The sequence below is a fragment of the Oncorhynchus clarkii genome, chromosome 14 (assembly GCF_045791955.1).
Source record: "Oncorhynchus clarkii lewisi isolate Uvic-CL-2024 chromosome 14, UVic_Ocla_1.0, whole genome shotgun sequence".
Classification (NCBI taxonomy): Eukaryota; Metazoa; Chordata; class Actinopteri; order Salmoniformes; family Salmonidae; genus Oncorhynchus; species Oncorhynchus clarkii.
In genome coordinates, this window is record NC_092160.1 from 30,171,403 (window position 1) to 30,195,693 (window position 24,291).

Genomic DNA, 24,291 nt, shown 5'->3' on the forward strand with positions numbered 1-24,291 from the left:
TCTTACCATGGAACTGACCAAAATCAAGGCTGGCGAGAAGGTCAAGGAAATCTGTCCACTCTCTCCCGTGCTTCACAGGATTCTGAGAACCTTTTAAGGACGGACGAGAGGCAGGATAACGTGAGCCCATTGCTCCCGGTGCCTGGTGCAGGCCTCCGATAGATGGAGAAGCCCCGCTCCATCCAGAGCAGGGATGGAAGGTTGCCGACTTCGAAATCGTAGTAGTAGGCACAGCGGCTGCAGACACAGGCAACCCCCAGCAATAAAGGTGCAGGAAGATCAGGCTTCAGAACGGCAAAACTTTTCGTTGTTTGTATCCGCTCCGTGCCTCTCGTTGGGAGTGTAGACTGTTTTGCGGGAGGCCTCTGTCCTCGGCTACCACAACTCGAGACATGCCACCATCGTTGATTGCCTTGCTCCTCTTGCTGTGCTCCTTCGACTCCGCTATCAGCTGGGGGATCTCCGGGCAACACCGGCCAGTCGGATAAGGACAAGCGACAAGGCGGAGATGCATCCAACAAGCGCTAACGCCGTCCAGCCACCGGCATAGAAAATTCTTCTGTAGGCTGGCGACCTGCGTGATCAAGGAAGCCACCTCAAGCCTATAGTCCTCGGCAAGTAAACAACTGCCGCATTGGAACTCCAGGTGATCCGGTTTGTCCCGAAACAATGCTGGAACATTTCATTTATTTCTACAGACAAAGAGAGCTGGTACCAACTTCGTTAGCTTGCTGGCTAGCAGCTTAGCTTTTCTGTCAAGCAGGCTTCAACCTGTCTGTCAAGCAGGCTTCAACCTGTCTGTTAAGCAGGCTTCAACCTGTCTGTCAAGCAGGCTTCAACCTGTCTGTTAAGCAGGCTTCAACCTGTCTGCTTCAACCTGTCTGTCAAGCAGGCTTCAACCTGTCTGTCAAGCAGGCTTCAACCTGTCTGTCAAGCGGGCTTCAACCTGTCTGTTAAGTGGGCTTCAACCTGTCTGTCAAGCGGGCTTCAACCTGTCTATTAAGTGGGCTTCAACCTGTCTGTTAAGCAGGCTTCAACCTGTCTGTTAAGTGGGCTTCAACCTGTCTGTCAAGCAGGCTTCAACCTGTCTGTTAAGCAGGCTTCAACCTGTCTGTTAAGTGGGCTTCAACCTGTCTGTTAAGCAGGCTTTAACCTGTCTGTTAAGTGGGCTTCAACCTGTCTGTTAAGCAGGCTTCAACCTGTCTGTTAATCAGGCTTCAACCTGTCTGTTAATCAGGCTTCAACCTGTCTGACAAGCAGGCTTCAACCTGTCTGTTAAGCATGCTTCAACCTGTCTGTTAAGCAGGCTTCAACCTGTCTGACAAGCAGGCTTCAACCTGTCTGTTAAGCAGGCTTCAACCTGTCTGTTAAGCAGGCTTCAACCTGTCTGTTAAGTGGGCTTTAACCTGTCTGTCAAGCAGGCTTCAACCTGTCTGTTAAGCAGGCTTCAACCTGTCTGTTAAGCAGGCTTCAACCTGTCTGTTAAGTGGGCTTCAACCTGTCTGTCAAGCAGGCTTCAACCTGTCTGTTAAGCAGGCTTCAACCTGTCTGTTAAGTGGGCTTCAACCTGTCTGTTAAGCAGGCTTTAACCTGTCTGTTAAGTGGGCTTCAACCTGTCTGTTAAGCAGGCTTCAACCTGTCTGTTAATCAGGCTTCAACCTGTCTGTTAATCAGGCTTCAACCTGTCTGACAAGCAGGCTTCAACCTGTCTGTTAAGCATGCTTCAACCTGTCTGTTAAGCAGGCTTCAACCTGTCTGACAAGCAGGCTTCAACCTATCTGTTAAGCAGGCTTCAACCTGTCTGTTAAGCAGGCTTCAACCTGTCTGTTAAGTGGGCTTTAACCTGTCTGTCAAGCAGGCTTCAACCTGTCTGTTAAGCAGGCTTCAACCTGTCTGTTAAGCAGGCTTCAACCTGTCTGTTAATCAGGCTTCAACCTGTCTGTTAAGCAGGCTTCAACCTGTCTGTCAAGCGGGATTCCGGGACAATAAATAGCAGTCCTAGCTGTTAAAAGCTAAAAACATTGCAGAATCCATGCAAAACCAAGCTCGGTATTCGTATTTAATGAATAGCGGTTTTGTTTTAATCAGAAATAACAAACCAAGTGTTTTCCAGCATAAAATGTTCAGCTGGGGTCTGGACCAGCTTGCTTAGGGGACTCTTCTCCAGGTTCATCTCTCTGTAGGGTGTGTTTGTGTTTGTGAACAGAGCCCCAGGACCAGCTTGCTTAGGGGACTCTTCTCCAGGTTCATCTCTCTGTGGGGTGTGTTTGTGTTTGTGAACAGAGCCCCAGGACCAGCTTGCTTAGGGGACTCTTCTCCAGGTTCATCTCTCTGTAGGGTGTGTTTGTGTTTGTGAACCGAGCCCCAGGACCAGCTTGCTTAGGGGACTCTTCTCCAGGTTCATCTCTCTGTAGGGTGTGTTTGTGTTTGTGAACAGAGCCCCAGGACCAGCTTGCTTAGGGGACTCTTCTCCAGGTTCATCTCTCTGTAGGGTGTGTTTGTGTTTGTGAACAGAGCCCCAGGACCAGCTTGCTTAGGGGACTCTTCTCCAGGTTCATCTCTCTGTAGGGTGTGCTTGTGTTTGTGAACAGAGCCCCAGGACCAGCTTGCTTAGGGGACTCTTCTCCAGGTTCATCTCTCTGTAGGGTGTGTTTGTGTTTGTGAACAAAGCCCCAGGACCAGCTTGCTTAGGGAACTCTTCTCCAGGTTCATCTCTCTGTGGGGTGTGTTTGTGTTTGTGAACAGAGCCCCAGGACCAGCTTGCTTAGGGGACTCTTCTCCAGGTTCATCTCTCTGTGGGGTCTGTTTGTGTTTGTGAACAGAGCCCCAGGACCAGCTTGCTTAGGGGACTCTTCTCCAGGTTCATCTCTCTTTAGGGTGTGTTTGTGTTTTTGAACAGAGCCCCAGGACCAGCTTGCTTAGGGGACTCTTCTCCAGGTTCATCTCTCTGTGGGGTGTGTTTGTGTTTGTGGACAGAGCCCCAGGACCAGCTTGCTTAGGGGACTCTTCTCCAGGTTCATCTCTCTGTAGGGTGTGTTTGTGTTTGTGAACAGAGCCCCAGGACCAGCTTGCTTAGGGGACTCTTCTCCAGGTTCATCTCTCTGTAGGGTGTGTTTGTGTTTGTGAACAGAGCCCCAGGACCAGCTTGCTTAGGGGACTTTTCTCCAGGTTCATCTCTCTGTAGGGTGTGTTTGTGTTTGTGAACAGAGCCCCAGGACCAGCTTGCTTAGGGGACTCTTCTCCAGGTTCATCTCTCTGTAGGGTGTGTTTGTGTTTGTGAACAGAGCCCCAGGACCAGCTTGCTTAGGGGACTCTTCTCCAGGTTCATCTCTCTGTGGGGTGTGTTTGTGTTTGTGGACAGAGCCCCAGGACCAGCTTGCTTAGGGGACTCTTCTCCAGGTTCATCTCTCTGTAGGGTGTGTTTGTGTTTGTGAACAGAGCCCCAGGACCAGCTTGCTTAGGGGACTCTTCTCCAGGTTCATCTCTCTGTGGGGTGTGTTTGTGTTTGTCGACAGAGCCCCAGGACCAGCTTGCTTAGGGGACTCTTCTCCAGGTTCATCTCTCTGTGGGGTGTGTTTGTGTTTGTGGACAGAGCCCCAGGACCAGCTTGCTTAGGGGACTCTTCTCCAGGTTCATCTCTCTGTGGGGTGTGTTTGTGTTTGTGGACAGAGCCCCAGGACCAGCTGGCTTAGGGGACTCTTCTCCAGGTTCATCTCTCTGTGGGGTGTGTTTGTGTTTGTGAACAGAGCCCCAGGACCAGCTTGCTTAGGGGACTCTTCTCCAGGTTCATCTCTCTGTGGGGTGTGTTTGTGTTTGTGAACAGAGCCCCAGGACCAGCTTGCTTAGGGGACTCTTCTCCAGGTTCATCTCTCTGTAGGGTGTGTTTGTGTTTGTGAACAGAGCCCCAGGACCAGCTTGCTTAGGGGACTCTTCTCCAGGTTCATCTCTCTGTAGGGTGTGCTTGTGTTTGTGAACAGAGCCCCAGGACCAGCTTGCTTAGGGGACTCTTCTCCAGGTTCATCTCTCTGTGGGGTGTGTTTGTGTTTGTGAACAGAGCCCCAGGACCAGCTTGCTTAGGGGACTCTTCTCCAGGTTCATCTCTCTGTAGGGTGTGCTTGTGTTTGTGAACAGAGCCCCAGGACCAGCTTGCTTAGGGGACTCTTCTCCAGGTTCATCTCTCTGTAGGGTGTGTTTGTGTTTGTGAACAGAGCCCCAGGACCAGCTTGCTTAGGGGACTCTTCTCCAGGTTCATCTCTCTGTGGGGTGTGTTTGTGTTTGTGAACAGAGCCCCAGGACCAGCTTGCTTAGGGGACTCTTCTCCAGGTTCATCTCTCTGTGGGGTCTGTTTGTGTTTGTGAACAGAGCCCCAGGACCAGCTTGCTTAGGGGACTCTTCTCCAGGTTCATCTCTCTGTAGGGTGTGTTTGTGTTTGTGAACAGAGCCCCAGGACCAGCTTGCTTAGGGGATTCTTCTCCAGGTTCATCTCTCTGTAGGGTGTGTTTGTGTTTGTGAACAGAGCCCCAGGACCAGCTTGCTTAGGGGACTCTTCTCCAGGTTCATCTCTCTTTAGGGTGTGTTTGTGTTTGTGAACAGAGCCCCAGGACCAGCTTGCTTAGGGGACTCTTCTCCAGGTTCATCTCTCTGTAGGGTGTGTTTGTGTTTGTGGACAGAGCCCCAGGACCAGCTTGCTTAGGGGACTCTTCTCCAGGTTCATCTCTCTGTAGGGTGTGTTTGTGTTTGTGAACAGGGCCCCAGGACCAGCTTGCTTAGGGGACTCTTCTCCAGGTTCATCTCTCTGTAGGGTGTGTTTGTGTTTGTGAACAGAGCCCCAGGACCAGCTTGCTTAGGGGACTCTTCTCCAGGTTCATCTCTCTGTAGGGTGTGTTTGTGTTTGTGAACAGAGCCCCAGGACCAGCTTGCTTAGGGGACTCTTCTCCAGGTTCATCTCTCTGTAGGGTGTGTTTGTGTTTGTGAACAGAGCCCCAGGACCAGCTTGCTTAGGGGACTCTTCTCCAGGTTCATCTCTCTGTGGGGTGTGTTTGTGTTTGTGGACAGAGCCCCAGGACCAGCTTTCTTAGGGGACTCTTCTCCAGGTTCATCTCTCTGTAGGGTGTGTTTGTGTTTGTGAACAGAGCCCCAGGACCAGCTTGCTTAGGGGACTCTTCTCCAGGTTCATCTCTCTGTGGGGTGTGTTTGTGTTTGTGGACAGAGCCCCAGGACCAGCTTGCTTAGGGGACTCTTCTCCAGGTTCATCTCTCTGTGGGGTGTGTTTGTGTTTGTGGACAGAGCCCCAGGACCAGCTTGCTTAGGGGACTCTTCTCCAGGTTCATCTCTCTGTAGGGTGTGTTTGTGTTTGTGAACAGAGCCCCAGGACCAGCTTGCTTAGGGGACTCTTCTCCAGGTTCATCTCTCTGTAGGGTGTGTTTGTGTTTGTGAACAGAGCCCCAGGACCAGCTTGCTTAGGGGACTCTTCTCCAGGTTCATCTCTCTGTAGGGTGTGTTTGTGTTTGTGGACAGAGCCCCAGGACCAGCTTTCTTAGGGGACTCTTCTCCAGGTTCATCTCTCTGTAGGGTGTGTTTGTGTTTGTGAACAGAGCCCCAGGACCAGCTTGCTTAGGGGACTCTTCTCCAGGTTCATCTCTCTGTGGGGTGTGTTTGTGTTTGTGGACAGAGCCCCAGTACCAGCTTGCTTAGGGGACTCTTCTCCAGGTTCATCTCTCTGTAGGGTGTGTTTGTTTTTGTGGACAGAGCCCCAGGACCAGCTTGCTTAGGGGACTCTTCTCCAGGTTCATCTCTCTGTAGGGTGTGTTTGTGTTTGTGAACAGAGCCCCAGTACCAGCTTGCTTAGGGGACTCTTCTCCAGGTTCATCTCTATGTAGGGTGTGTTTGTGTTTGTGAACAGAGCCCCAGGACCAGCTTGCTTAGGGGACTCTTCTCCAGGTTCATCTCTCTGTAGGGTGTGTTTGTGTTTGTGAACAGAGCCCCAGGACCAGCTTGCTTAGGGACTCTTCTCCAGGTTCATCTCTCTGTGGGGTGTGTTTGTGTTTGTGGACAGAGCCCCAGGACCAGCTTGCTTAGGGGACTCTTCTCCAGGTTCATCTCTCTGTAGGGTGTGTTTGTGTTTGTGAACAGATCCCCAGAACCAGCTTGCTTAGGGGACTCTTCTCCAGGTTCATCTCTCTGTGGGGTGTGTTTGTGTTTGTGGACAGAGCCCCAGTACCAGCTTGCTTAGGTGACTCTTCTCCAGGTTCATCTCTCTGTGGGGTGTGTTTGTGTTTGTGGACAGAGCCCCAGGACCAGCTTGCTTAGGGGACTCTTCTCCAGGTTCATCTCTCTGTGGGGTGTGTTTGTGTTTGTGGACAGAGCCCCAGGACCAGCTTGCTTAGGGGACTCTTCTCCAGGTTCATCTCTCTGTGGGGTGTGTTTGTGTTTGTGGACAGAGCCCCAGGACCAGCTTGCTTAGGGGACTCTTCTCCAGGTTTATCTCTCTGTAGGGTGTGTTTGTGCTTGTGAACAGAGCCCCAGGACCAGCTTGCTTAGGGGACTCTTCTCCAGGTTCATCTCTCTGTAGGGTGTGTTTGTGTTTGTGAACAGAGCCCCAGGACCAGCTTGCTTAGGGGACTCTTCTCCAGGTTCATCTCTCTGTGGGGTGTGTTTGTGTTTGTGGACAGAGCCCCAGGACCAGCTTGCTTAGGGGACTCTTCTCCAGGTTCATCTCTCTGTGGGGTGTGTTTGTGTTTGTGGACAGAGCCCCAGGACCAGCTTGCTTAGGGGACTCTTCTCCAGGTTCATCTCTCTGTAGGGTGTGTTTGTGTTTGTGAACAGAGCCCCAGGACCAGCTTGCTTAGGGGACTCTTCTCCAGGTTCATCTCTCTGTAGGGTGTGTTTGTGTTTGTGAACAGAGCCCCAGGACCAGCTTGCTTAGGGGACTCTTCTCCAGGTTCATCTCTCTGTAGGGTGTGTTTGTGTTTGTGGACAGAGCCCCAGGACCAGCTTTCTTAGGGGACTCTTCTCCAGGTTCATCTCTCTGTAGGGTGTGTTTGTGTTTGTGAACAGAGCCCCAGGACCAGCTTGCTTAGGGGACTCTTCTCCAGGTTCATCTCTCTGTGGGGTGTGTTTGTGTTTGTGGACAGAGCCCCAGTACCAGCTTGCTTAGGGGACTCTTCTCCAGGTTCATCTCTCTGTAGGGTGTGTTTGTTTTTGTGGACAGAGCCCCAGGACCAGCTTGCTTAGGGGACTCTTCTCCAGGTTCATCTCTCTGTAGGGTGTGTTTGTGTTTGTGAACAGAGCCCCAGTACCAGCTTGCTTAGGGGACTCTTCTCCAGGTTCATCTCTATGTAGGGTGTGTTTGTGTTTGTGAACAGAGCCCCAGGACCAGCTTGCTTAGGGGACTCTTCTCCAGGTTCATCTCTCTGTAGGGTGTGTTTGTGTTTGTGAACAGAGCCCCAGGACCAGCTTGCTTAGGGACTCTTCTCCAGGTTCATCTCTCTGTGGGGTGTGTTTGTGTTTGTGGACAGAGCCCCAGGACCAGCTTGCTTAGGGGACTCTTCTCCAGGTTCATCTCTCTGTAGGGTGTGTTTGTGTTTGTGAACAGATCCCCAGAACCAGCTTGCTTAGGGGACTCTTCTCCAGGTTCATCTCTCTGTGGGGTGTGTTTGTGTTTGTGGACAGAGCCCCAGTACCAGCTTGCTTAGGTGACTCTTCTCCAGGTTCATCTCTCTGTGGGGTGTGTTTGTGTTTGTGGACAGAGCCCCAGGACCAGCTTGCTTAGGGGACTCTTCTCCAGGTTCATCTCTCTGTGGGGTGTGTTTGTGTTTGTGGACAGAGCCCCAGGACCAGCTTGCTTAGGGGACTCTTCTCCAGGTTCATCTCTCTGTGGGGTGTGTTTGTGTTTGTGTACAGAGCCCCAGGACCAGCTTGCTTAGGGGACTCTTCTCCAGGTTTATCTCTCTGTAGGGTGTGTTTGTGCTTGTGAACAGAGCCCCAGGACCAGCTTGCTTAGGGGACTCTTCTCCAGGTTCATCTCTCTGTTGGGTGTGTTTGTGTTTGTGAACAGAGCCCCAGGACCAGCTTGCTTAGGGGACTCTTCTCCAGGTTCATCTCTCTGTAGGGTGTGTTTGTGTTTGTGAACAGAGCCCCAGTACCAGCTTGCTTAGGGGACTCTTCTCCAGGTTCATCTCTCTGTGGGGTGTGTTTGTGTTTGTGAACAGAGACCCAGGACCAGCTTGCTTAGGGGACTCTTCTCCAGGTTCATCTCTCTGTAGGGTGTGTTTGTGTTTGTGAACAGAGCCCCAGGACCAGCTTGCTTAGGGGACTCTTCTCCAGGTTCATCTCTCTGTGGGGTGTGTTTGTGTTTGTGGACAGAGCCCCAGGACCAGCTTGCTTAGGGGACTCTTCTCCAGGTTCATCTCTCTGTAGGGTGTGTTTGTGTTTGTGAACAGAGTCCCAGGACCAGCTTGCTTAGGGGACTCTTCTCCAGGTTCATCTCTCTGTAGGGTGTGTTTGTGTTTGTGGACAGAGCCCCAGGACCAGCTTGCTTAGGGAACTCTTCTCCAGGTTCATCTCTCTGTGGGGTGTGTTTGTGTTTGTGAACAGAGCCCCAGGACCAGCTTGCTTAGGGGACTCTTCTCCAGGTTCATCTCTCTGTGGGGTGTGTTTGTGTTTGTGAACAGAGCCCCAGGACCAGCTTGCTTAGGGACTCTTCTCCAGGTTCATCTCTCTGTAGGGTGTGTTTGTGTTTGTGAACAGAGCCCCAGGACCAGCTTGCTTAGGGGACTCTTCTCCAGGTTCATCTCTCTGTGGGGTGTGTTTGTGTTTGTGAACAGAGCCCCAGGACCAGCTTGCTTAGGGGACTCTTCTCCAGGTTCACCTCTCTGTAGGGTGTGTTTGTGTTTGTGAACAAAGCCCCAGGACCAGCTTGCTTAGGGGACTCTTCTCCAGGTTCGTCTCTCTGTAGGGTGTGTTTGTGTTTGTGAACAAAGCCCCAGGACCAGCTTGCTTAAGGGACTCTTCTCCAGGTTCATCTCTCTGTAGGGTGTGTTTGTGTTTGTGGACAGAGCCCCAGGACCAGCTTGCTTAGGGGACTCTTCTCTAAGGTTCATCTCTCTGTAGGGTGTGTTTGTGTTTGTGAACAGAGCCCCAGGACCAGCTTGCTTAGGGGACTCTTCTCCAGGTTCATCTCTCTGTAGGGTGTGTTTGTGTTTGTGAACAGAGCCCCAGGACCAGCTTGCTTAGGGGACTCTTCTCCAGGTTCATCTCTCTGTAGGGTGTGTTTGTGTTTGTGGACAGAGCCCCAGGACCAGCTTGCTTAGGGGACTCTTCTCCAGGTTCATCTCTCTGTGGGGTGTGTTTGTGTTTGTGGACAGAGCCCCAGGACCAGCTTGCTTAGGGGACTCTTCTCCAGGTTCATCTCTCTGTGGGGTGTGTTTGTGTTTGTGGACAGAGCCCCAGGACCAGCTTGCTTAGGGGACTCTTCTCCAGGTTCATCTCTCTGTAGGGTGTGTTTGTGTTTGTGAAAAGAGCCCCAGGACCAGCTTGCTTAGGGGACTCTTCTCCAGGTTCATCTCTCTGTGGGCTGTGTTTGTGTTTGTGGACAGAGCCCCAGGACCAGCTTGCTTAGGGGACTCTTCTCCAGGTTCATCTCTCTGTGGGGTGTGTTTGTGTTTGTGAACAGAGCCCCAGGACCAGCTTGCTTAGGGGACTCTTCTCCAGGTTCATCTCTCTGTAGGGTGTGTTTGTGTTTGTGAACAGAGCCCCAGGACCAGCTTGCTTAGGGGACTCTTCTCCAGGTTCATCTCTCTGTAGGGTGTGTTTGTGTTTGTGAACAGAGCCCCAGGACCAGCTTGCTTAGGGGACTCTTCTCCAGGTTCATCTCTCTGTAGGGTGTGTTTGTGTTTGTGAACAGAGCCCCAGGACCAGCTTGCTTAGGGGACTCTTCTCCAGGTTCATCTCTCTGTGGGGTGTGTTTGTGTTTGTGGACAGAGCCCCAGGACCAGCTTTCTTAGGGGACTCTTCTCCAGGTTCATCTCTCTGTAGGGTGTGTTTGTGTTTGTGAACAGAGCCCCAGGACCAGCTTGCTTAGGGGACTCTTCTCCAGGTTCATCTCTCTGTGGGGTGTGTTTGTGTTTGTGGACAGAGCCCCAGTACCAGCTTGCTTAGGGGACTCTTTTCCAGGTTCATCTCTCTGTGGGCTGTGTTTGTGTTTGTGGACAGAGCCCCAGGACCAGCTTGCTTAGGGGACTCTTCTCCAGGTTCATCTCTCTGTGGGGTGTGTTTGTGTTTGTGGACAGAGCCCCAGGACCAGCTTGCTTAGGGGACTCTTCTCCAGGTTCATCTCTCTGTGGGGTGTGTTTGTGTTTGTGGACAGAGCCCCAGGACCAGCTTGCTTAGGGGACTCTTCTCCAGGTTCATCTCTCTGTAGGGTGTGTTTGTGTTTGTGAACAGAGCCCCAGGACCAGCTTGCTTAGGGGACTCTTCTCCAGGTTCATCTCTCTGTGGGGTGTGTTTGTGTTTGTGAACAGATCCCCAGAACCAGCTTGCTTAGGGGACTCTTCTCCAGGTTCATCTCTCTGTAGGGTGTGTTTGTGTTTTTGAACAGAGCCCCAGGACCAGCTTGCTTAGGGGACTCTTCTCCAGGTTCATCTCTCTGTGGGGTGTGTTTGTGTTTGTGGACAGAGCCCCAGGACCAGCTTGCTTAGGGGACTCTTCTCCAGGTTCATCTCTCTGTAGGGTGTGTTTGTGTTTGTGAACAGAGCCCCAGGACCAGCTTGCTTAGGGGACTCTTCTCCAGGTTAATCTCTCTGTAGGGTGTGTTTGTGTTTGTGGACAGAGCCCCAGGACCAGCTTGCTTAGGGAACTCTTCTCCAGGTTCATCTCTCTGTGGGGTGTGTTTGTGTTTGTGAACAGAGCCCCAGGACCAGCTTGCTTAGGGGACTCTTCTCCAGGTTCATCTCTCTGTGGGGTGTGTTTGTGTTTGTGAACAGAGCCCCAGGACCAGCTTGCTTAGGGGACTCTTCTCCAGGTTCATCTCTCTGTAGGGTGTGTTTGTGTTTGTGAACAGAGCCCCAGGACCAGCTTGCTTAGGGGACTCTTCTCCAGGTTCATCTCTCTGTGGGGTGTGTTTGTGTTTGTGAACAGAGCCCCAGGACCAGCTTGCTTAGGGGACTCTTCTCCAGGTTCATCTCTCTGTAGGGTGTGTTTGTGTTTGTGAACAGAGCCCCAGGACCAGCTTGCTTAGGGGACTCTTCTCCAGGTTCATCTCTCTGTAGGGTGTGTTTGTGTTTGTGAACAGAGCCCCAGGACCAGCTTGCTTAGGGGACTCTTCTCCAGGTTCATCTCTCTGTAGGGTGTGTTTGTGTTTGTGGACAGAGCCCCAGGACCAGCTTGCTTAGGGAACTCTTCTCCAGGTTCATCTCTCTGTGGGGTGTGTTTGTGTTTGTGAACAGAGCCCCAGGACCAGCTTGCTTAGGGGACTCTTCTCCAGGTTCATCTCTCTGTGGGGTGTGTTTGTGTTTGTGAACAGAGCCCCAGGACCAGCTTGCTTAGGGACTCTTCTCCAGGTTCATCTCTCTGTAGGGTGTGTTTGTGTTTGTGAACAGAGCCCCAGGACCAGCTTGCTTAGGGGACTCTTCTCCAGGTTCATCTCTCTGTGGGGTGTGTTTGTGTTTGTGAACAGAGCCCCAGGACCAGCTTGCTTAGGGGACTCTTCTCCAGGTTCACCTCTCTGTAGGGTGTGTTTGTGTTTGTGAACAAAGCCCCAGGACCAGCTTGCTTAGGGGACTCTTCTCCAGGTTCGTCTCTCTGTAGGGTGTGTTTGTGTTTGTGAACAAAGCCCCAGGACCAGCTTGCTTAGGGGACTCTTCTCCAGGTTCATCTCTCTGTAGGGTGTGTTTGTGTTTGTGAACAGAGCCCCAGGACCAGCTTGCTTAGGGGACTCTTCTCCAGGTTCATCTCTCTGTAGGGTGTGTTTGTGTTTGTGGACAGAGCCCCAGGACCAGCTTGCTTAGGGGACTCTTCTCCAGGTTCATCTCTCTGTGGGGTGTGTTTGTGTTTGTGGACAGAGCCCCAGGACCAGCTTGCTTAGGGGACTCTTCTCCAGGTTCATCTCTCTGTGGGGTGTGTTTGTGTTTGTGGACAGAGCCCCAGGACCAGCTTGCTTAGGGGACTCTTCTCCAGGTTCATCTCTCTGTAGGGTGTGTTTGTGTTTGTGAAAAGAGCCCCAGGACCAGCTTGCTTAGGGGACTCTTCTCCAGGTTCATCTCTCTGTGGGCTGTGTTTGTGTTTGTGGACAGAGCCCCAGGACCAGCTTGCTTAGGGGACTCTTCTCCAGGTTCATCTCTCTGTGGGGTGTGTTTGTGTTTATGAAAAGAGCCCCAGGACCAGCTTGCTTAGGGGACTCTTCTCCAGGTTCATCTCTCTGTAGGGTGTGTTTGTGTTTGTGAACAGAGCCCCAGGACCAGCTTGCTTAGGGGACTCTTCTCCAGGTTCATCTCTCTGTAGGGTGTGTTTGTGTTTGTGAACAGAGCCCCAGGACCAGCTTGCTTAGGGGACTCTTCTCCAGGTTCATCTCTCTGTAGGGTGTGTTTGTGTTTGTGAACAGAGCCCCAGGACCAGCTTGCTTAGGGGACTCTTCTCCAGGTTCATCTCTCTGTAGGGTGTGTTTGTGTTTGTGAACAGAGCCCCAGGACCAGCTTGCTTAGGGGACTCTTCTCCAGGTTCATCTCTCTGTGGGGTGTGTTTGTGTTTGTGAACAGAGCCCCAGGACCAGCTTGCTTAGGGGACTCTTCTCCAGGTTCACCTCTCTGTAGGGTGTGTTTGTGTTTGTGAACAAAGCCCCAGGACCAGCTTGCTTAGGGGACTCTTCTCCAGGTTCGTCTCTCTGTAGGGTGTGTTTGTGTTTGTGAACAAAGCCCCAGGACCAGCTTGCTTAGGGGACTCTTCTCCAGGTTCATCTCTCTGTAGGGTGTGTTTGTGTTTGTGAACAGAGCCCCAGGACCAGCTTGCTTAGGGGACTCTTCTCCAGGTTCATCTCTCTGTAGGGTGTGTTTGTGTTTGTGGACAGAGCCCCAGGACCAGCTTGCTTAGGGGACTCTTCTCCAGGTTCATCTCTCTGTGGGGTGTGTTTGTGTTTGTGGACAGAGCCCCAGGACCAGCTTGCTTAGGGGACTCTTCTCCAGGTTCATCTCTCTGTGGGGTGTGTTTGTGTTTGTGGACAGAGCCCCAGGACCAGCTTGCTTAGGGGACTCTTCTCCAGGTTCATCTCTCTGTAGGGTGTGTTTGTGTTTGTGAAAAGAGCCCCAGGACCAGCTTGCTTAGGGGACTCTTCTCCAGGTTCATCTCTCTGTGGGCTGTGTTTGTGTTTGTGGACAGAGCCCCAGGACCAGCTTGCTTAGGGGACTCTTCTCCAGGTTCATCTCTCTGTGGGGTGTGTTTGTGTTTGTGAACAGAGCCCCAGGACCAGCTTGCTTAGGGGACTCTTCTCCAGGTTCATCTCTCTGTAGGGTGTGTTTGTGTTTGTGAACAGAGCCCCAGGACCAGCTTGCTTAGGGGACTCTTCTCCAGGTTCATCTCTCTGTAGGGTGTGTTTGTGTTTGTGAACAGAGCCCCAGGACCAGCTTGCTTAGGGGACTCTTCTCCAGGTTCATCTCTCTGTAGGGTGTGTTTGTGTTTGTGAACAGAGCCCCAGGACCAGCTTGCTTAGGGGACTCTTCTCCAGGTTCATCTCTCTGTGGGGTGTGTTTGTGTTTGTGAACAGAGCCCCAGGACCAGCTTGCTTAGGGGACTCTTCTCCAGGTTCACCTCTCTGTAGGGTGTGTTTGTGTTTGTGAACAAAGCCCCAGGACCAGCTTGCTTAGGGGACTCTTCTCCAGGTTCGTCTCTCTGTAGGGTGTGTTTGTGTTTGTGAACAAAGCCCCAGGACCAGCTTGCTTAGGGGACTCTTCTCCAGGTTCATCTCTCTGTAGGGTGTGTTTGTGTTTGTGGACAGAGCCCCAGGACCAGCTTGCTTAGGGGACTCTTCTCCAGGTTCATCTCTCTGTAGGGTGTGTTTGTGTTTGTGAACAGAGCCCCAGGACCAGCTTGCTTAGGGGACTCTTCTCCAGGTTCATCTCTCTGTAGGGTGTGTTTGTGTTTGTGAACAGAGCCCCAGGACCAGCTTGCTTAGGGGACTCTTCTCCAGGTTCATCTCTCTGTAGGGTGTGTTTGTGTTTGTGGACAGAGCCCCAGGACCAGCTTGCTTAGGGGACTCTTCTCCAGGTTCATCTCTCTGTGGGGTGTGTTTGTGTTTGTGGACAGAGCCCCAGGACCAGCTTGCTTAGGAGACTCTTCTCCAGGTTCATCTCTCTGTGGGGTGTGTTTGTGTTTGTGGACAGAGCCCCAGGACCAGCTTGCTTAGGGGACTCTTCTCCAGGTTCATCTCTCTGTGGGGTGTGTTTGTGTTTGTGGACAGAGCCCCAGGACCAGCTTGCTTAGGGGACTCTTCTCCAGGTTCATCTCTCTGTGGGGTGTGTTTGTGGACAGAGCCCCAGGACCAGCTTGCTTAGGGGACTCTTCTCCAGGTTCATCTCTCTGTAGGGTGTGTTTGTGTTTGTGAAAAGAGCCCCAGGACCAGCTTGCTTAGGGGACTCTTCTCCAGGTTCATCTCTCTGTGGGCTGTGTTTGTGTTTGTGGACAGAGCCCCAGGACCAGCTTGCTTAGGGGACTCTTCTCCAGGTTCATCTCTCTGTGGGGTGTGTTTGTGTTTGTGAACAGAGCCCCAGGACCAGCTTGCTTAGGGGACTCTTCTCCAGGTTCATCTCTCTGTGGGGTGTGTTTGTGTTTGTGAACAGAGCCCCAGGACCAGCTTGCTTAGGGGACTCTTCTCCAGGTTCATCTCTCTGTGGGGTGTGTTTGTGGACAGACCCCCAGGACCAGCTTGCTTAGGGGACTCTTCTCCAGGTTCATCTCTCTGTGGGGTGTGTTTGTGTTTGTGGACAGAGCCCCAGGACCAGCTTGCTTAGGGGACTCTTCTCCAGGTTCATCTCTCTGTGGGGTGTGTTTGTGTTTGTGAACAGAGCCCCAGGACCAGCTTGCTTAGGGGACTCTTCTCCAGGTTCATCTCTCTGTGGGGTGTGTTTGTGTTTGTGAACAGAGCCCCAGGACCAGCTTGCTTAGGGGACTCTTCTCCAGGTTCATCTCTCTGTAGGGTGTGTTTGTGTTTGTGAACAGAGCCCCAGGACCAGCTTGCTTAGGGGACTCTTCTCCAGGTTCATCTCTCTGTAGGGTGTGTTTGTGTTTGTGAACAGAGCCCCAGGACCAGCTTGCTTAGGGGACTCTTCTCCAGGTTCATCTCTCTGTAGGTGATGGCTTTGTTATGGAAGGTTTGGGAATCGCTTCCTTTTAGGTGTTTGTAGAATTCAACGGCTCTTTTATGGATTTTGATAATTAGCGTATATTGGCCTAATTCTGCTCTGTATGCATTATTTGGTGTTCTACGTTGTATACTGAGGATATTTTGGAGAATTCTGCATGCAGAGTCTAAATTTGGTGTTTTTCCCATGTTGCGAATTCTTGGTTGGTGAGTGGACCCCAGACCTCACAACCATAAAGGGAAATTGGGTTCTATAATTGATTCAAGTATTTTTTGCCAGAATTTTATGCTGCTTTTGATGGCAGCGAAGGCCCTTCTTGCCTTGTTTCTCAGATCGTTCACAGCTTTGTGGAAGTTACCTGTGGCGCTGATGTTTAGGCCGAGGTATGTATAGTTTTTTGTGTGCTCTAGGTCAACAGTGTCAAGATGGAATTTGTATTTGTGGTCCAGGAGACTGGACCTTTTTTGGAACACCATTATTTTGGTCTTACTAAGATTTACTGTCAGGGCCCAGGTCTGACAGAATCTGTGCAAAAGATCTAGATGCAACACCACAGGCCTTTTTGGGTTGGAGGTTTTGTATTTTGTCCTGTAGTTCATTCAATGTAATTGGAGAATCCAGTGGATTCTGATACTCTTTAATAGCTGATTCTAAGACTTGTAATTGATCTCTCTGTCTCTTCCTTCAATCTCTATCCCTCTCTTTTCCTCCAATCTCTCTCTCTCTCCCTTCCTCCAATCTCTATCTCTCTCTCTGTTTATCTCTCTCTGTCTATCTCTCTCTCTCTGTCTCTCTCTCTTTCTCTCTAGTTGAAGAGTCCAGGTGTGTTGTGTCGTACTCCATCCGGGTCATGTGACCTTCCTGAGTACTGTGATGGGAAGGCGGAGTCTTGTCCTTCTAACTTATACCTGGTGGATGGTACTTCCTGTGCAGGGGGGCAGGCCTACTGCTACACCGGCATGTGTCTCACCCTGGAGCAGCAGTGTCAATCACTCTGGGGGCGGGGTTAGTACCTGTCAATCACTCTAGGGCAGAGATAGTAGACGTGTTATTGCATCCTGTTATAAAGTAAAAATTGGTTTTACAGCACTTTTCAATTTAACGCTCCCCTATTGAAATCCATTGTTTCCAAAATATTGCTCCCACCTATCTGGGTGCTTCAGATTGGTTCGAAGGGAGAAGGATTAGGGCTTGTTACTGGGCTTTCTGTTTGGTGTTGTTTCTGTTTTTATAATCAGTGATCTTCACAGGACAGGCTTTAACTGACCACAGGAACATCTGTCTGCTAGCAGGAGGTGATATAACACTGTGTGTTTTATCCTCTTTAGATGGCCGTGCTGCTCCAGACCTGTGCTTTCAGAAGGTGAACGAGGCAGGAGACTCCTTTGGGAACTGTGGCAAAGACCTGCTGGGTAAATACAGAGGATGCAGAGACAGGTGAGGAGACACATTTACCAAACGTTGGCACCAAATACATGTGATCCTTCAACTTCCATTTATCCCTTTATTTATCTTCCATCCCTACATATACGAATACATATGACCTTTCTGCTGTTTCAGGGATGCTAGATGTGGTAAGATCCAGTGTGTGAGTTCAGCCTCCAAGCCCCTGGAGACCAACGCTGTTCCCATCGACACCACGGTCCGGGTGGGTAATGGGAAGATCCTCTGTAGGGGGACACACGTTTACCGACCAGGCCAGGGGGACGAGGAACAGGGGGACACACTGGACCCGGGACTGGTCATGACTGGGACCAAGTGTGGAGAGGACTCGGTGAGGAGGGGAGATGAGAAGGGACGGGTGTGGGGTGTGTGTGTGTCTCTGGGCTCTATGCTGCATTTGCAGTTCTGTCCAGGGAGATGTATTATTTTCCCGTGTTTGTCTCCTCCTGCAGATGGGAGATGTATTATTTTCCTGTGTTTGTCTCCTCCTGCAGATGTTCTGTCAGTGTGTCTGTATTTTAGTCCTCTAAGAGCTCTCTGTTGTGGCAGGATGGACTGGACTATCTACTTATGATAATGATTATCTCTCTCTCTCATCCCTCTCTCTCTCTCTCTCTCTCTCTCTCTCTCTCTCTCTCTCTCTCTCTCTCTCTCTCTCTCTCTCTCTCTCTCTCTCTCTCTCTCTCTCTCTCTCTCTCTCTCTCTCTCCTTCTCTCTCTCTCTCTGTAACAGATCTGTTTCGGAGGAGAGTGCCGCAACGCGTCTTTCCTGAGAGCGGATGAGTGCAATGCCAAGTGCCACGGCCATGGGGTATAGGAGGGGCTGGATGTGTGATAGGGGAAGGGTATGGGAGGGATGTGGGAGGGGGAGTTAGGCATATGGGCTACTGCAGAATAAGGGAGGAGAAGGTGTTGGGTCTGAGGTTATGGATGGAGGGGTTTAATAAAGCTGTTATAACACATTATATAGAGTAGGAGGAATATTGACAGGTTGTTAGTGTTGAAACCGTATTGTGGTTTCTTCTTCTCTCTCTCTCTATAACAATAACCACTACTTATCTCTCATTTTCTCTCCTCCTCCTCCTCCTCTCTCTCTCTCTCTCTCTCTCTCTCTCTCTCTCTCTCTCTCTCTCTCTCTTTCTCTAGCTGTGTAACAACAATCACCACTGCCACTGTGACTCAGGCTGGGCCCCTCCCCTGTGTGACCAGGAGGGGACAGGAGGGAGTGTCGACAGTGGCCCTGTCATTAACCACAGTATGTTATCAATCAACCAACGAGTCACTAAAATAATGATTCAGTTGGTCAGTCAATTAAATCTAATACAGTGGCAAGAAAACGTATGTGAACCCTTTGTATTTCTGCTTAATTTGGTAATAAATGTGATCTGATCTTCATCTACATCACAACAATAGACACAGTCTGCTTAAACTAATAACACACAAACAATTCTACGTTTTCATGTCTTTATTGAACACACCGTGTAAACATTCGCAGTGCAGGGTGGGAGAAGTATGTGAACCCTTGGATTTAATAATTGGTTGACACTCCTTTGGCAGCAATAACTTCAACCAAATGTTTTCTGTCTTGCGGATCAGACCTGCACAATATTGCTGAACTATTTCAGTTCAGTAATATTCTTGGGATCTCTGGTGTGAACCGGTTTCATTAGGTCATGCCACAGCATCTCAATCGTGTTGAGGTCAGGACTCTGACTGGGCCACTCCAGACAGCGTATTTTCTTCTGAAGTCATTCTTTTGTTGATTTACGTCTGTGTTTTGGGTCGTTGTCCTGTTGCATCACCAAACTTCTGTTGGGCTTAAATTTGACGGACAGAGAACCTTACATTCTCCTGCAAAATGTCTAGATAATCTTGGGAATTGATTTTTCCGTTAATGATAGCAAGCTGTCCAGGCCCTGAGGCAGCAAAGCAGCCCAAACCGTGACGCTCCCTCCACCAGACTTTACAGTTGGGATTAAGTTTTGATGTTGTTGTTTTTTTCTCCACACAAAGTGTTGTGTGTTCCTTCCAAACAACTCAACTTTAGTTTCATCTGTCCCCATAATATTTTGCCAGCAGCGTTGTGGAACACCCAGGTGCTCTTTTGCGAACTTCAGACGCGCAGCATTGTTTTTTTGGACAGCAGTGGCTTCTTCCGTGGTGTCCTCCCATGGACACCATTCTTGTTTAGTGTTTTACGTATCGTAGACTCGTTAACAGAGATGTTAGCATGTTCCAGAGATTTCTCTAAGTCTTTAGCTGACACACTAGGATTCTTCTTAACCTCATTGATCATTCTGTGCTGTGCTCTTGCAGTCATCTTTGCAGGACGGCCACTCCTATGGAGAGTAGCAACAGTGCTGAACTTTCTCCATTTATAGACAATTTGTCTTACTGTGGACTGATGAACATCAAGGCTTTTAGAGATACTTTTGTAACCCTTTCCAGCTTTATGCAAGTCAACAATTCTTAATCTTAGGCCTTCTGAGATCTCTTTTGTTCGAGGCATGGTTCACATCAGGCAATGCTTCTTGTGAATAGTCAACTCAAATTTTGTGAGTGTTTATTATAGGGCAGTGCAGCTCCAATCTCGTCTCATTGATTGGACTCCAGGTTAGCTGACTCCTGACTCCAATTAGCCTAGGGGTCATTAGCCTAGGGGTCATTAGCCTAGGGGTCATTAGCCTAGGGGTTCACATGCTTTTCCCAACCTACAGTCTGAATGTTTAAATTAGGTATTCAATATAGACAAGAAAAATACAGTAATTTGTGTGTTATTAGTTTAAGCACACTGTGTTTGTCTATTGTTGTGACTTAGATGAAGATCAGATCAAATTTTATGTCCGATTTATGCAGAAATTGAGTTAATTCCAAAGGGTTCACATACTTCTTTTTGCCAGTGTAACTGATGTGGTGTTGCAAAAGACTACTAGGTTAAACCACATATATTTGATTGTTGGTTTTCAAGTCATATCTTACAGGTTTGCTCTGACCTCCGTTGTTGATGCTATTTGTGTTTATAGGCAGTATACGTCCTGTCCTGTTGCTCCTCCCCTTGGTTCTCTTTGTCCTATTGGCTGCTGTGGGACTGTGGTGCTGCTACAGCCATAAACTACATAAAAACTTTCCTCTGAAGACCTCAGTCCCACCACCCAAGACAATGTGTGTAACTCAGTCTTTCTATTGTTTTCACATCTTTAACTGTTTGGATTTGTCATATGTTATTCAAAGCAAATATGCAACATAGACATTGCACAGTAAACAACATCTCAAATTGAACTTCAAGAATGAAAAGCACTGTGTTTTACTCCTTAGTTGTCCAGTCAGATGTTCAGTCCCTGCTGAAGCCAAACATCTACAAGCCAACAGTCTTGCCAATGGTCACCTTGCCAACAGTCTTGCCAACAGCCATGCCAACCCTACCTTCCTACTGACAAGACATGGCTCAGACAGGCTGGTGAGGGGATCTGTTCATTCACCTGTTACACCACAGTACGTGGTATGTACAGTGCGGTACAGTCAATGCTAAAAAAAGGGTACTCTTGACAGGTAAATAACAAAATAATACTTGTAAATGTTCTGACAGTAAAGCTGTGAGTGATTGTTTGTCCTTCACAGAGTCCGTCCACACCTTGTCCCAGCCTCTCCACCAGGCACCCTGTCTTCTGTCCCACAGTTCAACCCCCTCCTTACATAGCCCAGCAGAGACAGGCTCTATCCCAGCCTAATCCCCAACCCTCCCTCCAGCCCCAGCCCCAACCCTCCCTCCAGCCCCAGCCCCAACCCTCCCTCCAGCCCCAGCCCCAACCCTCCCTCCAGCCCCAGCCCCAACCCTCCCTCCAGCCCAAGCCCCAACCCTCCCTCCAGCCCAAGCCCCAACCCTCCCTCCAGCCCCAACCCGCTCTCCAGCCCCATCCCCAACCCGCTCTCCAGCCCCTGCCCCAACCATCCCTCCAGCCCCAACCCTCCCTCCAGCCCCAGCCCAAACCCTCCCTCCAGCCCCAGCCCCAAAAATCCCTCCAGCCCAAGCCCCAACCCTCCCTCCAGCCCAAGCCCCAACCCTCCCTCCAGCCCCAACCCCAACCCTCCCTCCAGCCCCATCCCCAAACCTCCCTCCAGCCCCATCCCCAACCCGCTCTCCAGCCCCAGCCTCAACCATCCCTCCAGCCCAAGCCCCAACCCTCTCTCCAGCCCAAGCCCCAACCCTCTCTCCAGCCCAAGCCCCAACCCTCCCTCCAGCCCCAGCCTCAACCATCCCTCCAGCCCCAGCCCCAACCCGCTCTCCAGCCCCAAACCGCTCTCCATCCCCAGCCCCAGCCCCAACCATCCCTCCAGCCCAAGCCCCAACCATCCCTCCAGCCCCAACCCGCTCTCCAGCCCCAAACCGCTCTCCAGCCCCAGCCCCAGCCCCAACCCGCTCTCCAGCCCCAGCCCCAACCCTCCCTCCAGCCCCAACCATCCCTCCAGCCCCAGCCCCAACCATCTTTCCAGCCCCAGCCCCAACCCGCTCTCCAGCCCCAGCCTCAACCATCCCTCCAGCCCCAGCCTCAACCATCCCTACAGCCCAAGCCCCAACCCTCTCTCCAGCCCAAGCCCCAACCCTCTCTCCAGCCCAAGCCCCAACCCTCCCTCCAGCCCCAGCCCCAACCATCTCTCCAGCCCCAGCCCCAACCCGCTCTCCAGCCCCAGCCTCAACCATTCCTCCAGACCAAGCCCCAACCATCCCTCCAGCCCCAGCTTCAGCTCTCCCTCCAGCCCAAGCCCCAACCCGCTCTCCAGCCCAAGCCTCAATTATCTCTCCAGCCCAAGCCCCAATTATCCCTCCAGACCAAGCCCCAACCATCCCTCCAGCCCAAGCCCCAACCCTATCTACAGCCCCAGCCTCAACCCTTCCTCCAGCCCCAGCCCTCTCTCCAGCCTCTGCCGCAGCCCAAGCCTAAACCTCCTCCCATCCCCAGCCACCTAGCCCAGCAGAAAGGACTCCTCCAGCCCCTTCCTCTAGCCATCCTGCCCCCCAGCCCCCAGTCCTCCCCCTCAACACCTCACACACACAGACCTGACCCCCCCAACAGACCCCCACCCCCCTGCCCACTCTCCAAACCCCAAATATCATCAGATGTGTTACAGAGAGGAAAGTCCAATCTGGCGCCACCTGGTGGACAGAAGAAACCCAGCAGGTAAGTGCAGAATATCAAGAACGTTTTTTGTTAGCCTGTGTCCCTAATGGAACCCCTTTTCCTTTATAGTGCACTAGTTGTGAGTCTATTTTCTGTTCTAGATTCCAAAGCAACAGAAAAGTTAGGCATAATTATCAACAGATCTGTTATTTTCATGACGTTCCACTTTCTTTTCTAGATCCCAAAAGATGATCTCAGGGAGGAGATGAGGACCAACACTGGAACCCTGAGCTCAGTGAGATTACTGGACATCTAACTGGGTATCTCTTTTCTCTCTGTGAGCTGGATGTTTTTCCACCTGCGTCCAAAGAAGACCATCAGCCTTTATGAAGAACATGACAGTGTGGCAAAGGAGAGAGGAGGGCCACAGCTGGACACACAGGGTCTCAGTCCAAAATGGCAACCTAAAAGTACTACACTATATAGGGAATATGGTTCCATTTCAGATCTGTCCAGGGAAGCCTCCTCTGTTGGCCAGTTCAGTGTTTTTATTTCATTCCAACAACAAAGACAAAGGAGTTTCCTGATTAAGAAACATCTCTGGCTACTAGGCTAGATGCCAGGCTATGTCTTGCCTTACCTCTTGAAACCAGGTGTCCTGTATACTTGTAATATTTAAAGACTTTATCGACTCATTTAGTTCTTGTGGATGCTACCTTATACCATGGGTTAACAGTATCATGTATTGATATGCTGTTTCAGGTGTATTTATTTGCAAAGCTTCAGAGCAAAGAAACTGGTGTTTAAAGTCAATGTACTGTATATGGTTTCTACAGGAGCATGAGTCTGGAGTCTTATATTACGACAACGCCACGCACAGAATGATGGTTAATGCTTCTAGTTTGTGAATAAACGATAGGCTGGCCTAAGACGAGGGACATATCAAATGTTGCAGTAACTATTAGAAAATTATATATTGTTTTGGTAAGCCTTTGTGTTTTTTTTTATGTCTTGTATATTGTACTGTTCTTGTTGTGTTGGGTGCTAAATGCAGGTCTTCTGACTGACTGAATGAATGTATATTTGTACACCTTGAAGGTTAATTGTTCCTGTATAACTACAGTGCCTTGCGAAAGTATTCGGCCCCCTTGAACTTTGCGACCTTTTGCCACATTTCAGGCTACAAACATGAAGATATAAAACTGTATTTTTTTGTGAAGAATCAACAACAAGTGGGACACAATCATGAAGTGGGACGACATTTATTGGATATTTCAAACTTTTTTAACAAATCAAAAACTGAAAAATTGGGCGTGCAAAATTATTCAGCCCCCTTAAGTTAATACTTTGTAGCGCCACCTTTTGCTGCGATTACAGCTGTAAGTTGCTTGGGGTATGTCTCTATCAGTTTTGCACATTGAGAGACTGACATTTTTTCCCATTCCTCCTTGCAAAACAGCTCGAGCTCAGTGAGGTTGGATGGAGAGCATTTGTGAACAGCAGTTTTCAGTTCTTTCCACAGATTCTCGATTGGATTCAGGTCTGGACTTTGACTTGGCCATTCTAACACCTGGATATGTTTATTTTTGAACCATTCCATTGTAGATTTTGCTTTATGTTTTGGATCATTGTCTTGTTGGAAGACAAATCTCCGTCCCAGTCTCAGGTCTTTTGCAGACTCCATCAGGTTTTCTTCCAGAATGGTCCTGTATTTGGCTCCATCCATCTTCCCATCAATTTTAACCATCTTCCCTGTCCCTGCTGAAGAAAAGCAGGCCCAAACCATGATGCTGCCACCACCATGTTTGACAGTGGGGATGGTGTGTTCAGCTGTGTTGCTTTTACGCCAAACATAACGTTTTGCATTGTTGCCAAAAAGTTCAATTTTGGTTTCATCTGACCAGAGCACCTTCTTCCACATGTTTGGTGTGTCTCCCAGGTGGCTTGTGGCAAACTTTAAACAACACTTTTTATGGATATCTTTAAGAAATGGCTTTCTTCTTGCCACTCTTCCATAAAGGCCAGATTTGTGCAATATACGACTGATTGTTGTCCTATGGACAGTCTCCCACCTCAGCTGTAGATCTCTGCAGGTCATCCAGAGTGATCATGGGCCTCTTGGCTGCATCTCTGATCAGTCTTCTCCTTGTATGAGCTGAAAGTTTAGAGGGACGGCCAGGTCTTGGTAGATTTGCAGTGGTCTGATACTCCTTCCATTTCAATATTATCGCTTACACAGTGCTCCTTGGGATGTTTAAAGCTTGGGAAATCTTTTTGTATTCAAATCCGGCTTTAAACTTCTTCACAACAGTATCTCGGACCTGCCTGGTGTGTTCCTTGTTCTTCATGATGCTCTCTGCGCTTTTAACGGACCTCTGAGACTAT

At 50.3% G+C, this 24,291-nt stretch overlaps 1 protein-coding gene across 1 annotated transcript in view; it reads left to right on the forward strand.

Annotated features, from left to right (window-relative positions):
- LOC139366062 (disintegrin and metalloproteinase domain-containing protein 19-like) overlaps nucleotides 1-22,754 on the forward strand; it is a 113,682-nt gene extending 90,928 nt beyond the window's left edge. The window contains exons 14-23 of the mRNA XM_071103150.1: nucleotides 16,157-16,352; nucleotides 16,676-16,784; nucleotides 16,908-17,121; nucleotides 17,523-17,600; nucleotides 17,936-18,044; nucleotides 19,813-19,951; nucleotides 20,105-20,258; nucleotides 20,408-20,689; nucleotides 21,707-21,966; nucleotides 22,145-22,754. Coding sequence (XP_070959251.1) covers nucleotides 16,157-16,352; nucleotides 16,676-16,784; nucleotides 16,908-17,121; nucleotides 17,523-17,600; nucleotides 17,936-18,044; nucleotides 19,813-19,951; nucleotides 20,105-20,258; nucleotides 20,408-20,689; nucleotides 21,707-21,966; nucleotides 22,145-22,175 — 1,572 coding nt within the window. The 3' untranslated portion in view covers nucleotides 22,176-22,754. The remainder of the gene's footprint in view (nucleotides 1-16,156; nucleotides 16,353-16,675; nucleotides 16,785-16,907; nucleotides 17,122-17,522; nucleotides 17,601-17,935; nucleotides 18,045-19,812; nucleotides 19,952-20,104; nucleotides 20,259-20,407; nucleotides 20,690-21,706; nucleotides 21,967-22,144) is intronic.
- The last annotated feature ends 1,537 nt before the right edge of the window (nucleotides 22,755-24,291 follow it).